At 40.8% G+C, this 13,468-nt stretch overlaps 1 protein-coding gene across 2 annotated transcripts in view; it reads right to left on the reverse strand.

The window, feature by feature from the left end:
• Positions 1-7,455: 7,455 nt before the first annotated feature.
• Positions 7,456-13,468, reverse strand: part of trim37 (tripartite motif containing 37) — a 32,065-nt gene continuing 26,052 nt past the window's right edge. The window contains exons 23-25 of one of the 2 annotated variants that reach the window (XM_056284823.1): positions 12,340-12,449; positions 10,485-10,607; positions 7,456-9,337 (exon numbers count right to left, since the gene is read on the reverse strand). In XM_056284823.1, coding sequence (XP_056140798.1) covers positions 9,279-9,337; positions 10,485-10,607; positions 12,340-12,449 — 292 coding nt within the window. In that variant the 3' untranslated portion in view covers positions 7,456-9,278. Of the gene's footprint in view, positions 9,338-9,811; positions 10,608-12,339; positions 12,450-13,468 lie in introns of both variants that reach the window. The other variant, XR_008810603.1, reaches the window with a different exon arrangement.

Below are 13,468 nucleotides of genomic sequence, written 5' to 3' on the forward strand. Positions count from 1 at the left end.
ATTACAAACCTATGCCACTGTTACATCAACATTATTAATAATTTATACATATAAAGCAAAGCAATAAGCCTAATTTGTGGTAGGAACAGTCATGCACATTAATAAATGCTTAAAATTCTAATGTTACTACCGCTTAACTTTGTTTATGCAATGGATCTATGGAACGTTAACACCTTAGCCACCACCAGGTTCTGTAATCTATACCGGCTCTGTCCTGGCCCAGTCAATGGCTGGTAATTAAAAACACCCCAAAGTTTTCGAAATAGGCACGTGGAAAAATGGACAAATCATCTGACAACAATCGTTGTGCCATCCCTGACAAAATACCAGACTGTGCCATTCCCTCTGTTCCTTATTTTAAGTGTATTATTCTAGGCCATTCTCTAGCTGCAGATAGATCACCCTCTCTCTCTCTCTCTCTCACACACACACACACACACACAGGCCGTTATGTTTCATTGTCGTGCCCACTGCTCCCAGAGACACTTGTCAACCTCACACCTCAACACTGAAGGTCGCATGGAACCACTGTGGGAAAAGCAGTTTGAACTGTGGGTGGACCCCTATACAGGAGGTGGAATGTATCTCGGGTATTCGAATGTACATGAGACTATGTGTGGACTTCACTGATCAGCCAGGTGAAGGTGGGATACATCGGTATATACATCGGTTTTCTTGTGAGTTTATTTTTCATTTGAGGGAAATGAATCCCCCATTTCCAAGAGAACAGTTGGGGCTGTGTGGAAAATACTGGTCTTTAATCAAACCGTTCATGCAAAAGGCTGCAGGAATCGTTCATGAAAGTGAAATCCACTACAGTTGTCAGTTTTTGGAGGTAAATATTTGATATTCTGGGAGAGTTAATATAGTTCAGCTAGCTTATTTTATGTTCCCATCATTCTACCAAGGTGTTCTATATTTGAGTGCAGTATATTTCACATTTCTAAACCTTAATGTTTGTGTAAGCTGAAAAAACAAACAAAACATTCTACTCATTAAATCCAAACCACACTAACTGCCATTTCTCACCCTTCTATAAAAGTTAGTCATGCATAAAATGGCTGTTACGAGTCCCAATTCACACCTCCTTCTCCCTCTTACAATCAACGATCGACCGAAGTCAAATATCTCACCCATTCCTTCCAACACCCCTCACATTAGGCATTAATTAATGAAAATTGCAGTAAATTTACCTGTACTGTATGAATGTATGTGCGTGCCGTCATATCATGAGAGACTGACAGTGTACTGCAGGGGCGTGTGTGCAATGTAGTTTAATTACCTATGTAAATTCACGGCAGGACACGGGGGGAGGGCTACCATTCTGTGTGGATGTTCAAGCTCAACACTGTACTATATTTGTGCCATTCATATGTCAGTCACAGCTATGGGGGCAGAGAGTTGTAGCAAGGCAGTGCTTGAACGACGAGGATACACAGGCACTAAATCACCTGGGTTGCAGCACCTAGCACCCCTTGCAGCAATGGACTCAGCTAACACATGGATGTGTATTATGTACATATATTGAAATGTCTGGAAGTAAAAATTTCTTCATGTAAGCAATAAAAAAACCAAACACAAGGTCAAAATCATTCCAAGGTGAATAGTGGACCCAGGCTTAAAAAGGACCCACAATTCCTCCCTCGCTCATGCACTCCTTGGCACACAGGCCCTATCATGGCAGTATTGACCTTTCCCCTCCCCTGTTGATTGATTTAAAGCAAGCAGAAGTTCAGGTCTGCTCTCCCCTTTTCCTCTCGTCTCTTCTCTCATATCAAGGCCCTCCATGACTCTGCACTGTGTCGATGTACACAAAAAAATGCTTTTTTTCCCTCTGTAAGCAATAATGAATCTTTTTGAAACCATGCATGGAAAGGCTCTTATAGGGTTTGTCTTCACTAACTTTTATGCTGAGCCAGGCTTAATGATGAGCTACCATCTTGCTTATGATTGCACAGAGATGCTGCTTCACGACAAAAGCAGTGATGCCATTCCTGGAAGAGTCTTGGCAGCCATACTTGACGGCCCTTTTCAGAAAAACCCTACAGTCCTTGATCTTGACATCTGCATGTGTTTGAAAAGACTGTCCAGAGTTTCACACTCGAGATGTTTTACTTGAACAAATTGCAGTCTATTCAAATGTATGCCGGTGCCCGAGGTGCTTAAGGTGGGGGTGTTTTGGGCTTGGCGTGAGCCAGGCCACAGGACTAAAGCCATTAAGTCTGCTCAGCGAGAGTCCTGCTATAAAGTAGTATGCATTCACTCACTCGGTGTCCTACAGGATTTGAAGACAAACCCTATGAACGGCTTTTCCTTAACATACAGGTTAGGTTAAATGAAACAAAAAAAATTTCAGTACCTGAATCATCTGTGTTCCTAAAGTATTTAAATATGTGTATCTTAAATGGTGACAATTATCATGTATATAAAGATTAGACCAAGTCTTTTGGCTGACGCCTTTTTCTTTTTCAACTGGGAAGGATTCCACAGAGTGACTTGTGCAGCTAACTGTTGTTTTCCTGTGTACAGTTTGCGTCCATGTGTCCTTCCCTCAGGTGAATGCTGTTCTCTGACTGAGCCCCCCCAGGTGATGCCAGCCAAAATGCCAGGATTCTTAATTAGGATGACTGCAACCTCCACCTGTCTCGTCTTGGCATGACTACGACTCCATTTAATTACCCAAGATGCTTTTTAATTAAGCTTTTAAGACATGTCCTGTGGTGGTATCTGTGCTCGGACAAGCTGTCTCGAATTAGAAAGCAATGAGTGAGAGAAAAGTGAAACTGCTAGATGTTCTAGGCCAATGGAGTGACTTAAAAACATAGTATGAGGAAAGCTGGAAGGTTATCATTGCATATAAACATGGTTGTTTAATTGTGTTGCAATTGTCATTTTCCAATCCAGTGGCGAGTTAAGACTGATGACTTGTCTTAAACTCTACAGCATAATCAATGGTAAAGTGGTTGCATCAGAAATCCTATATGCACTTACTGTTCATTATGAAATCTATAAAGAGAGACTGCGCATTTAAAATTTGGAACTGAGAAATGCAAGGTGGTCTTACTTCTCTGACATCATTAGCAAAAACAATAATTATGTACGTGCCTTGTTTTCTACTGTCAACAGGCTAACAAACCCCCAGTGACAGAAGCCTCTGTATTTCTATCTACTAGGGCCTGCAATACATTTGTCTCCTTTAAACACAAAATTCAGAAAATTAGACAGGCAGCCAATGCCTGCATACTAGGTACAGGGCATGTGTTGTTCCTAAGTCCACCTAAAATCAATTCAAATAGCATGTCACAATTTGATCCCATCAACCATAAAAACTTGGGGGATCGGAAATCATCCTCCTGCTGTCTTGATATTCTGCCAACAGGCTTTTTCAAAAATGTTTCCAATTGCATGTCCTCAGATCTTCTAAAAATTGTCAACACATCTCTTCTCTCAGATCTTCCCACAGGCCCTGAAAGCTGCAGTCATCAAGCCACTAAAAAAAAAGAGAATAATCTAGACACTTCACTATCAAACCTCACATTTCTGAGTAAAATAACTGAAAAAGCTAATTTCCAGCAGCTCAACAAATTTTTGGCACTAAAAAGTTTCGATGTCTTCTAGTCAGGATTTTGACCACACCACAGCACTGAGACTTCTCTTGTTAATGTCTTTAATGGCATCCACTTAAACACAAACAATGGCAGAAACTCAGTCCTGGTATTGTTGGAGCTCAGTGCTGCATTTGACACAGTTGACTACAACATATTACTCGACTGATTGGATAACTGAGTGGGACTTTCTGGCAGAGCACTAAACTGGTTTGAATCCTACTTAAAGGACAGGGACCACTTTGTGTCTATGGGTAATTACAAATCTGAGCATACAAAATGACCCGTGGAGTTCTCCAAGGCTCCATTTTGGGGCCACTTCTGTTTAACATCTATATGCTTCCACTACTCCAGATTATGGAAAACAACAAAATATGTTACCATAATTATGCAGATTTACATAACCATATCACCAGGGGACTATAATCCCATACAAACACTGAGTAAGTGCATTGAACAAATCAATGATTGTAAACAAAGAAAACTGAAGTAACTGCCTCTGGAGCCAAGGAAGAACAACTAAAAGTCAGCACTCAGCTACAATCGGTAATGTTAAAAACCACGAACCAAGCCAGAAATCTTGGTATAGTCATGGACTAAGACCTGAATTTAGATAGCCACATTAAGACAATTACAAAGTCTGCCTACTATCACCTGAAGAATTATCAAGAATTAACGGATTTATGTCTCAGCAGGATTTGAAAGAACTTTCCATGCATTTATCTTCAGTTGACTCAACTAATGTAACAGTGTCTTTGCAGGTCTTTCTAAAAATAAAAAATTGGACAGCTGCAGCTGATTCACAATGTTGCTGCTCAAGTCCTTACAAAGACCAAAAGTGTAGCTCACATCCCTCCAGTCCTGAGGTTGCTACACTGGCTCCCTTTCCGTCAAAGAATTTATTTTAAAACACTGCTCTTGGTTTATAAAGCACTGAATGGTTTAGGGCCAAAATATATTTCTGACCTACTGCTACACTATGAACCATCCAGACCACTCAGATTGTCTGCTACATGTCTGCTCTCTGTCCCCAGAGTCAAAACTAAACATGGAGAGGCAGCTTTCAGTATTTATGCACCACATATCAGGAGCAAACTCCCCAAAAACTGCAGGTCTACAACTCAGTTCTTTTAAATCTAGGCTGAAGGCTTTCCTCTTTGCTGCTGCCTTTTACTAAATAAAACTTGAAGCTTTTGATTTTCATCTTACACTGCACTAACTTTTACTCTTTTTATTAGTTTTTAAAATTTTTATTGCCTTATGTTGCTTCTCTTAATGCCTTTTATGTTTTATCAAAAAATACATGCATGTTAGGGTTAATACTCTTGTCTGTGCCCCTGACCAAGGCAATAAGAAATAACTGGAGTTGGTCCCTGGGGGCTGCACAGCGGCTGCCCAATGCTCCTAGCTACACAGCTAGGATGGGTTAAATGCAGAGAGTAAATTTCATTTGTATGTACGTACAAGATGACTAATAAAGAGTATGCTATTCTATTCTATTGTGTAAATCACTTTGAATTCCCTTGTTGTTGAAATGTGCTACATAAACAAATTTGCCTTGCCTTGATGAGCCAAAACATTATGACCACTCACAGGTGAACCGAATAATGTCAATCATCTACAAACAAGGGCACATGTCAAGATCTGGGTAGATCAGATGGTAAGCAAGCAATCAGTTCTTGTTGACAACGTGTTGGATGCAGGAGAAATAGGCAGAAGTAAAGACCTGAGCAATTTTGACAAGACCCAAATTGTTATGGCCAGACAATGGGTTAGAGCATCTCTGAAACGGAAAGGCTTGTGGGGTGCTCCCGGTCAACAGTGTTGAGTACCTATTGACAGTGGTCTGAGGGGAAACAAACCACAAACCGGTGACAGGGTGTTGGGTGTCCAAGGCTCATCGATGTGTAAGGGTATCAAAGGCTATCCCGGTCTGGTCGGAACCGACCCAAGGTCTACTGTTGCACAAGTCACAGAAAATTTTAATGATGATTATGGGAGGAATGTGTCACAACACAGTGCATCGCACCCTGCTGTGTATGGGGCTGCATAGCTGCAGACCAGTCAGTGTGCCCATGATGACCCCTGTCCACCACCAAAAGCGCCTACAATTGGCACGCGAGCATTGGAACTTGACCTTGGAGCAGTAGAAGGTAGCCTGATCTGATGAGTCCAGTTTTCTTTTAGATCACGTGGATGGCCATGTATGTGTGCACAATTTACCCGGGGAAGTGATGGCACCAGGATGCACTGTGGGAAGACGACAAACCGGAGGAGGGAGTGTGATGTTCTGGGCAATGTTCTGCTGGGAAACCCTGGGTCCAGCCATTCATGTGGACATCAATTTGACATATGCGGACTACCTAAACATCATTGCAGACCAGGTGCACCCCTTCATGGCAATGGTATTCCCTGACTGCAGTGGTCTCTTTCAACAGGATAATGCACCCTGCCACACTGCACACATTGTTTGGGAATGGTTTGAGGAACATGAAGTGTTCAAGGTGTCACCCTGGCCTCCAAATTCTCCAAATCTCAGTTCAATTCAGCATTTGTGTAATGTGGTGGACTGACAAGTCTGATCCATGGCGGCTTCACCTCACAACTCACAGGACTCGAAGGATCTGCTACTAATGTTTTGGTGTCGGATACCACAGGACACCTTCAGGGGTCTTGTAGAGTCCATGCCTCAGCAGGTTGGCACTGTTTTGGCGGCACACAGAGGACCAAAAGCACATTTGGCAGGTGGTCATAATGTTTTGGCTCATCAGTTTAAACCATTTCTAGCATTCAGAAGAGAGTCAATCAGTAGGAGCTTCCACATGGAGGAATCATATATCGTCTGAAACCTCTGTGGAACAGCCTGACCACAACACTCCAGTTACATAAACCATGCTAGAAAAGCAAGCTGTACTCAACCCATTCTAAAATTTAAAATAAAGAGACTTCAGTTTTTGACACATAATCTGGCTTTACTCCATCCATTCTGCCATTTTAGACTTTGAGACTTAAGTAATGAAAATCAGAGTAACAGAGGGGAGGGAAATGCAGGATTACAATATGAAAAGTGCTAGGGCAGGGTGGAGGAGCAGAACCTTGATTTTAACCTTGGCGGGGGATTAGACCATGGCGGAACAGAACATCCATCTCTGTTTTAAATGCCATGTGAAAGCTTAAGTGGTGCGGATTTTAAGACAAAGGATTTGCTGAACTCAACCTATTATTGCACTTTCACCAGGACTTGAATGATATTTTTAAACCCCTGACCAAGAGAAGGAGTACAGAAGCCACTTGTCTATTGACTTAACTCACTGGAAGAAAATTATTTCTCTAAATATAGCAAAATTACTCAATCTCAACATATTCCCCTGTATATCACTTGCTAAAAGTAGGGTCTGTCTGACCTGCTAGACTAGGCCATGAATCTCCACGTCAGCGTTGAAATGGCGAACTGAACTCTGCCAGTCCCTGTGGTGCCTAAAAGGGTTGGGGAGTAATATGCAACATGGTCCTCTCCTTCAAAGCTCCTAAATTAAGCCCTGCTTCTTCCTTGCAACTCTTCTCATACAGGGAAAAGAGTCTGGGCGTGGATGAGGGCTCCGTCAGTGCCAAAGTACTCTCCCAAATAATGTCAATAGGTCCGCTGTCTCATCATGCAAAGCTGGCAGGGCAAGCCCTCTGACCAGTCCTCTTCCTTCCCATCTGCTGTCAAACACCAGGCCTGCAATGCATAATCATGTTCACCCACTTATATTTAATACTTTGAATCACTGATGAGGGCCCTTGTCTACAGTTAAGCTGGTAAAATGTTTAATATTTACATTGTCATTATGAATATAAACGCAAGACGTTAGAAAGTGAGGCTTTAGGAGACCATAAAATATTTTATTTGACAACTGTTAGTTACACAAAATGAACTCAAGTTTTAATTATTATTATTATTACAAACCAAATAAAGTCCAGTGTACTTTCTGGGAAGATACAAAAGAAAGCAAACTTGCAGGATGGCACTGGCACAAATAACAGACGGGATGAACAACTAACAACAGCCTTCCCTGTATTACCAAAACCATGCTCGTGTACAGTGTCAAAAGTAACAGAAATGTTTGTGAGACAGAAGGAATGAATATATGGATAATGCCGATTCACTGAGACCATATTAGGATATGCCTTGCAACTATACAAAAACACCCTTACAAGGGTCAGAGATGTTCCACACAATGCCGCCTCTGCCTGCCTCAAGCCATTGGAGCCATGCAGTTTTAAGCAAAAGGCATATCAGTGAAAAATGCCTCGTTGATCCCTTTGCAGCAAGCTCCTACAACTGATGTATCAAATGATTTACAATGTAAACTTATGGACATTCTAAAAGCTGCAACTATCATTTCTTCATGTCCTTGCCATTAGCTGTCACTAGATTGCAGTCATTAACGGATCCACCACAAAGGAAGACAATGCCCTAAGAAGAGATATAAAGAAAACAATAAATGGTTCCCTTTAAAAAGGGTTGAGATCTCCTAATGTGGAAAATTAACGGGCAGAGGAGTGTCATATTCAAAGACAGAAAAGGTAGCGTCCACTGCTGTAGAGGCCAAGAAGATGACCTTCATAAAGAAAACAAACTAGATGTGTCAGGGATACAGATCTATTTAGAGCTTATAAAGAGGGACAGAATGGATTGCCTCAATATGATTGTACAAAGGAGGGATGGCCCTGTCCACAACAATCCACTCTCGAGTTGATCTGAATCAGCAAATCTCAAACCAGGTTCAGCTGGAATGTTTATCTTGGTCACAAACAAATGTAGTCACCATTGGTGTTTGGGGGGGGGGGGGGCTTACATTTCAGACAAAAACATCTCCTTTACAGAACATGTAATTTCTCATGTGACTCGTCGCATTCACAATCATTTAGCGTTCATGATTTTTTTTCCTCACTAAATGAATGATAGAAAAAAAAATCACGCAATCAAGTTTAATCTACCTCTTAGAATGGTTCACATTAGATAAAAAAAACATCCCATAGGGGCAAAAACTGTTAACGCCTTTCTTCTCTTTCAGTCTGAAGGGTGGACATAATGAAGTGTCACCAAGGCTGAAATGTTCAAAAATAAATGCAGTCTGTATTACAGATGTGTTATTCTTTCCTCACAAAATAAAGAGCACCTTTTGTCGAGGGTTAATGTTAGGCAGTCTGGCTCATTGTCCTGCCACCTGTTGATGAGTAATTCCATACTCATTAAGGTCTACTCAGTTTTCATTTGAATGCCAAAAGCATATAACAAACAAAGTATTGGAATATCAACAATCATAAGACTACAGAAAAGTGAATAAACATCTATGTACATAGCTGGGCAAAACACTTGAATCCATGTCTTGCAAAAACAGCACAACCTCCTGCCTTTCAAATTCACTTACTAATGAATAAAAGATCAGTGCTTAAACTCGATTCAAGTCAATGCGAACCTTAGAATGATGATAATATGTTGAATTTCTTCATTTCTATTTCCAAGAATTGCCACATGCAAAACCTATGCTAAGTTATGCTACTGGTTATCCAAATGACTTTCCTGTTGCTCTCTGGCGGCCATGTTGTTGTCACCAATAAGAAGACAGCAGCAGGTTGTCGTGTCTGACTGGCGTGCCAGTTGCCATGTTAGGGAGGGCAGAGAAATCACCTCTCAGTGTTTTCTCCATTGGTGAAATCAAGGTCATCAGAAAGAAGATGCTCTCCTGGAGAGAATAAAAGACAAATGGTATTTAAGTACATCAGAGGCCTGTTTATTTGGCTTTAATGATTTCCCCATTCCTTTTCCAGTCACTGTTCAACAGTGCAGTTGAAGGATAACTTGGGGTGAGGAACCGGTGAGGAACACCTGCGACAGCAAGTCAGCATGAGCACAAAAATGTAGATGTACGCCTTGCTTAGAGAAATTTTAAAAGAATATAAAACGTGGGGCATCCGGGTAGCCTAGCGGTCTATTCCATTGCCTCCCAACATGGGGATCGCTGGTTCAAATCTCTATGTTACTTACGGCTTGGTCAGGCGTCCCTACAGACACAATTGGCCGTGTTTGTGGGTGGGAAGCTGGATGTGGATATGTGTCCTGGTTACTGCACTAGCACCACCTCTGGTTGGTTAGGGAGCCTGTTCGGGGGGAGGGGGAACTGGGGGGGAACAGCGTAATCCTCCCATGGGCTACGTACCACTGGCAAAACTCCTCACTGGCAAGTGTAAAGAAGTGGCTGGCGACTCCTAATGTATCGGAGGAAGCATGTGGTAGTCTGCAGCTCTCCCCGGATCAGCAGAGGGGGTGGAGCAGCGACTGGGACGGCTCGGAAGAGTGGGGTAATTGGCCGGGTACAATTGGGGAGAAAAGGTGGGGGGGAAATCCCCCCCCCCCAAAAAAAATAAAAATATATACATACACACAACATACACTCAAAACCTACAGGAAACAATTAATCTGCAAGGCTCTATCATTCATGGGAGTCAAACACAAATCAGTTCTGGAAAACATGGAGTAATCTAAATTAATCAAATTGCAGATTCAAAATGCAAAATTATTCGGCGCAAAAATTCAAACAAAAAGATTGTATACTGGTTTACTGCATATTTGTGGTATACTTTTTCCATGCATCATTACTGTCTTCATTGTTCCGATAACTTAAAAACGCAGCTCTGAATGGTTTTGCAATACAAACGTATAGTTTGTGATGCCAATAAATCATACTGAAGCGAAAAACTGAAAACGGAGAGAGACAGACGAACATCTTAAATCGGGTTGATTTTGAAATTTTGGTACGCATGTAAATGTGGTCAGAGTGATGATTTCCATGTTGTTTTCTTGTGCGTTTATGTGAGAATTGGGCCTGATACCTGCAGGCTGAGTATCATAGCAACAGTTATTTGCTTCAGTCAGCTCATCCTCATTCTCTGTGTCACAGTCAATTTCGCTGTCACTGCTCATTCCTGGCAGGAGGTGGACAGACTGCTTCTGGCCTACAGAACCAAACAGGTAGAGAAAGGAAAAAAAGTTTAATAATTCTATAGTGCCTGATAGGCCTTCATTCAGAACTGTTCAGTCCAATTACTGAAATGACTGAAAATCAGTTACGCAACCAAGTAAAATGTCTGAGATATACCTCCAGTTGAGGTGAGACTTGAAACCTTACTTTTGTCACCCACTGTACAACAAAATGATAAGGGAGATGGTTTAGTATGTTGTATTAAGGACTAAATTTCAGCTAAAAATGAACTTTAGTGAAATTTCGTGAAAAATCAGCCATGCAATGAGATGTTGACCTCGGCAAGTCCTGCAATTACAATTTGGTAAGGACTACCTCACACAATTTTGAAAGTAATTTGACCTAAGGGAGAGGAACTTCAAATGCATGTCTTGGATATCTGGAAACTGAGCACACTGGATGAATACCTGACATATATACAAACACATGTGGAAAAGGCACTGACTTCATATTACAATAATGATGATTAACGATAATGATGTTGTATGTTTCAAAGGGTTGAAAACAGTGTCCTTTGAATAGGCTACAAAAAAGCAGGGATTGGAAAATAAACCCTGGCTAGCATAAGGAATGGAAGGTTAGGGTTGCAACACCAGTTTATGTTTAGAATAGTTACATGAGACTGTGAAAACCAACAATAAAAATGTATATCACTGAGTAAAAGGACATATAGACATACAGGGTCCAGCCCCCAGCCCATATCTTGAATATGCACACACATACCCAACACCCCTTTACAAGTAAAAAAAAAAAAAGGCTTTATTTTAAACACCGCTTTAAAAATAGGTTAGAATTTGGGTGCATCTCAGGGCTTTTGGTTGGCTATTCCAACCACTGGGAGCATAACTGCTAAAAGCAGCTTGGCCAGCTGATGATTAAATCCTTAGAACCAAAAGACCAGCACCATAAGACCTGAGAGACCAAGCTGGCTTACGTCCTGTCAGCAAGCCAAAAATATATTGTGGAGCCATGCCATTCAGTGTTCTGTAGACGAGCCAAAGAATATCAAGTTAACGCAAATCTGTACTGAAGACCAGTGTTGACTTATATAAAACAGGCGTATAATGTCCCTTATCAAAAATCCTAGTCTTTCAGACCAAAACCTGCTCTTCTCCTACTCCTTGCCTCATGGGCATTGTAAAATGACCCCTTTAATGCACGTTTTGTGGTATCCCCACATAAAGGTTGTGTGTTGAGGAAATGTTGAAGTCACAAAAAATAATATGATGTGGTAAAGTGGGAGCATGCAAGTGACATAAAAGGATGAGACCTAAATTTAAACCTTGAGGTCTGCTGAGGAGGATAATGAGTTCCCAATTTGAACAGAGAAGAAAAGCTATGAGCTGAATCAATTCAGGGCAGTGTTTCAATCTAGCCAGAGTTTAGACAACCAATTCAGATGGATTGTGTAGTGTCAAAGGTTCTACTATGATTTAGAAGGGTTAATAGATGCTTCATCCAAATTTGCCATCTCTGGAATAACACACACTACCTTAGCAGGATTAACATTTAACAGGTATGTGATGGACCTCAAACATGACACAATGTTAATCACGACCAAGGCAGAAATGGTCTCTTAATGAGTACAATTGCGTCAAAAATAAATAAATAAAAAATGAACACTTATCACACTACTCTGTAGATTGGTGCTTTGATGGACATTGTAATTACAATGTATAAGGGTGAGTGAATAGAAAGACTGGGACCTTCATCCAAGTGTGAGGAGGGTCCCTCTTGCAGGCACAGCAGGGACTGTTGGGAGTTCCCTGAGACTTCTGAGTCACCCTCCAGACTACTGTCAGTCAGCACACCTGCCCTGGGGTGGGAAAATGTCGACAGAAGAGAAGAAAGAGGGTGAGAGAAGGGCAGGAGAAAATACAATGAGCGTTGCAAGCTAACACCATCAAAGGTAATCTCCTCCCCTTGTTATTTTGAACATTTCTAATCTAACCCTCTAGACAGCTGTTTAGAGATATTTTACTGAAAAAAATTACTTTAATGATGTATAACAGGTTGAAATTGTAAAGTGATTATCCAATTATCAAATGATTAAATATAAATATAATCAAATATAATTAGCATTAAATATAAAATGATTAAAATAAGTAAAGTAAGATAAGTAAGGTGATTATCCAAATATCATTGATGGTTTTATGGCTGGTCAGCACCCCAGTTCTTTATGCCATCAGTAAAAATATCCTATTTCCGCTGTTTAGCGATAAAAAAAAGAAAAGAAAAAGAAAAAGCAATATACATCCATCTATGTCATGAATACAAGATATTTGCATATTTTCAGTCACAGCCACTGTTGGAATAGAAAAATTGCCATAAATTAAACAATCTTGTGAACATGAAGCTCTGTTTTGTTTTGAAAGGGAGCATTCTTCTAGTGGAATAAAGGATAAACTACTAAAATAACTCACATCGGCTGCATGGGGTGCTGCTGCATAGTGTAGCTGAAGTTACAATTCAAAATGAGAATTTTAAGGGTCTCCAGTCCAGATTATGAGAAGGGTCTGGGTGCAGTCTTGCAGCTTTAACTGTTTAGTTAGGGACTTGAGCGAAACAGACGTCCAACACACTACAGGCTTTAAGTGCTTAGAGTGAATCATTTTTCTGCCTAAATACAATTTGTGCTTAATAATTGCAAAAATATCTGGAATTGTATCAATTTGCAAATGACTGTGATCTTGTGTTTATCATTTTGGTGAAGATAAGGAGAATTTCAAATTGACTAAACTGTTTGAAACTGACAGAACAACAAGGAAAATCAAACAATCAGACTCAGAATGTTGGCTGTGATTTAATAATGTGTCCTGACTATCAGCCTCTTCA

The sequence above is a fragment of the Lampris incognitus genome, chromosome 8 (genome assembly GCF_029633865.1).
Source record: "Lampris incognitus isolate fLamInc1 chromosome 8, fLamInc1.hap2, whole genome shotgun sequence".
In the NCBI taxonomy this organism is placed as follows: Eukaryota; Metazoa; Chordata; class Actinopteri; order Lampriformes; family Lampridae; genus Lampris; species Lampris incognitus.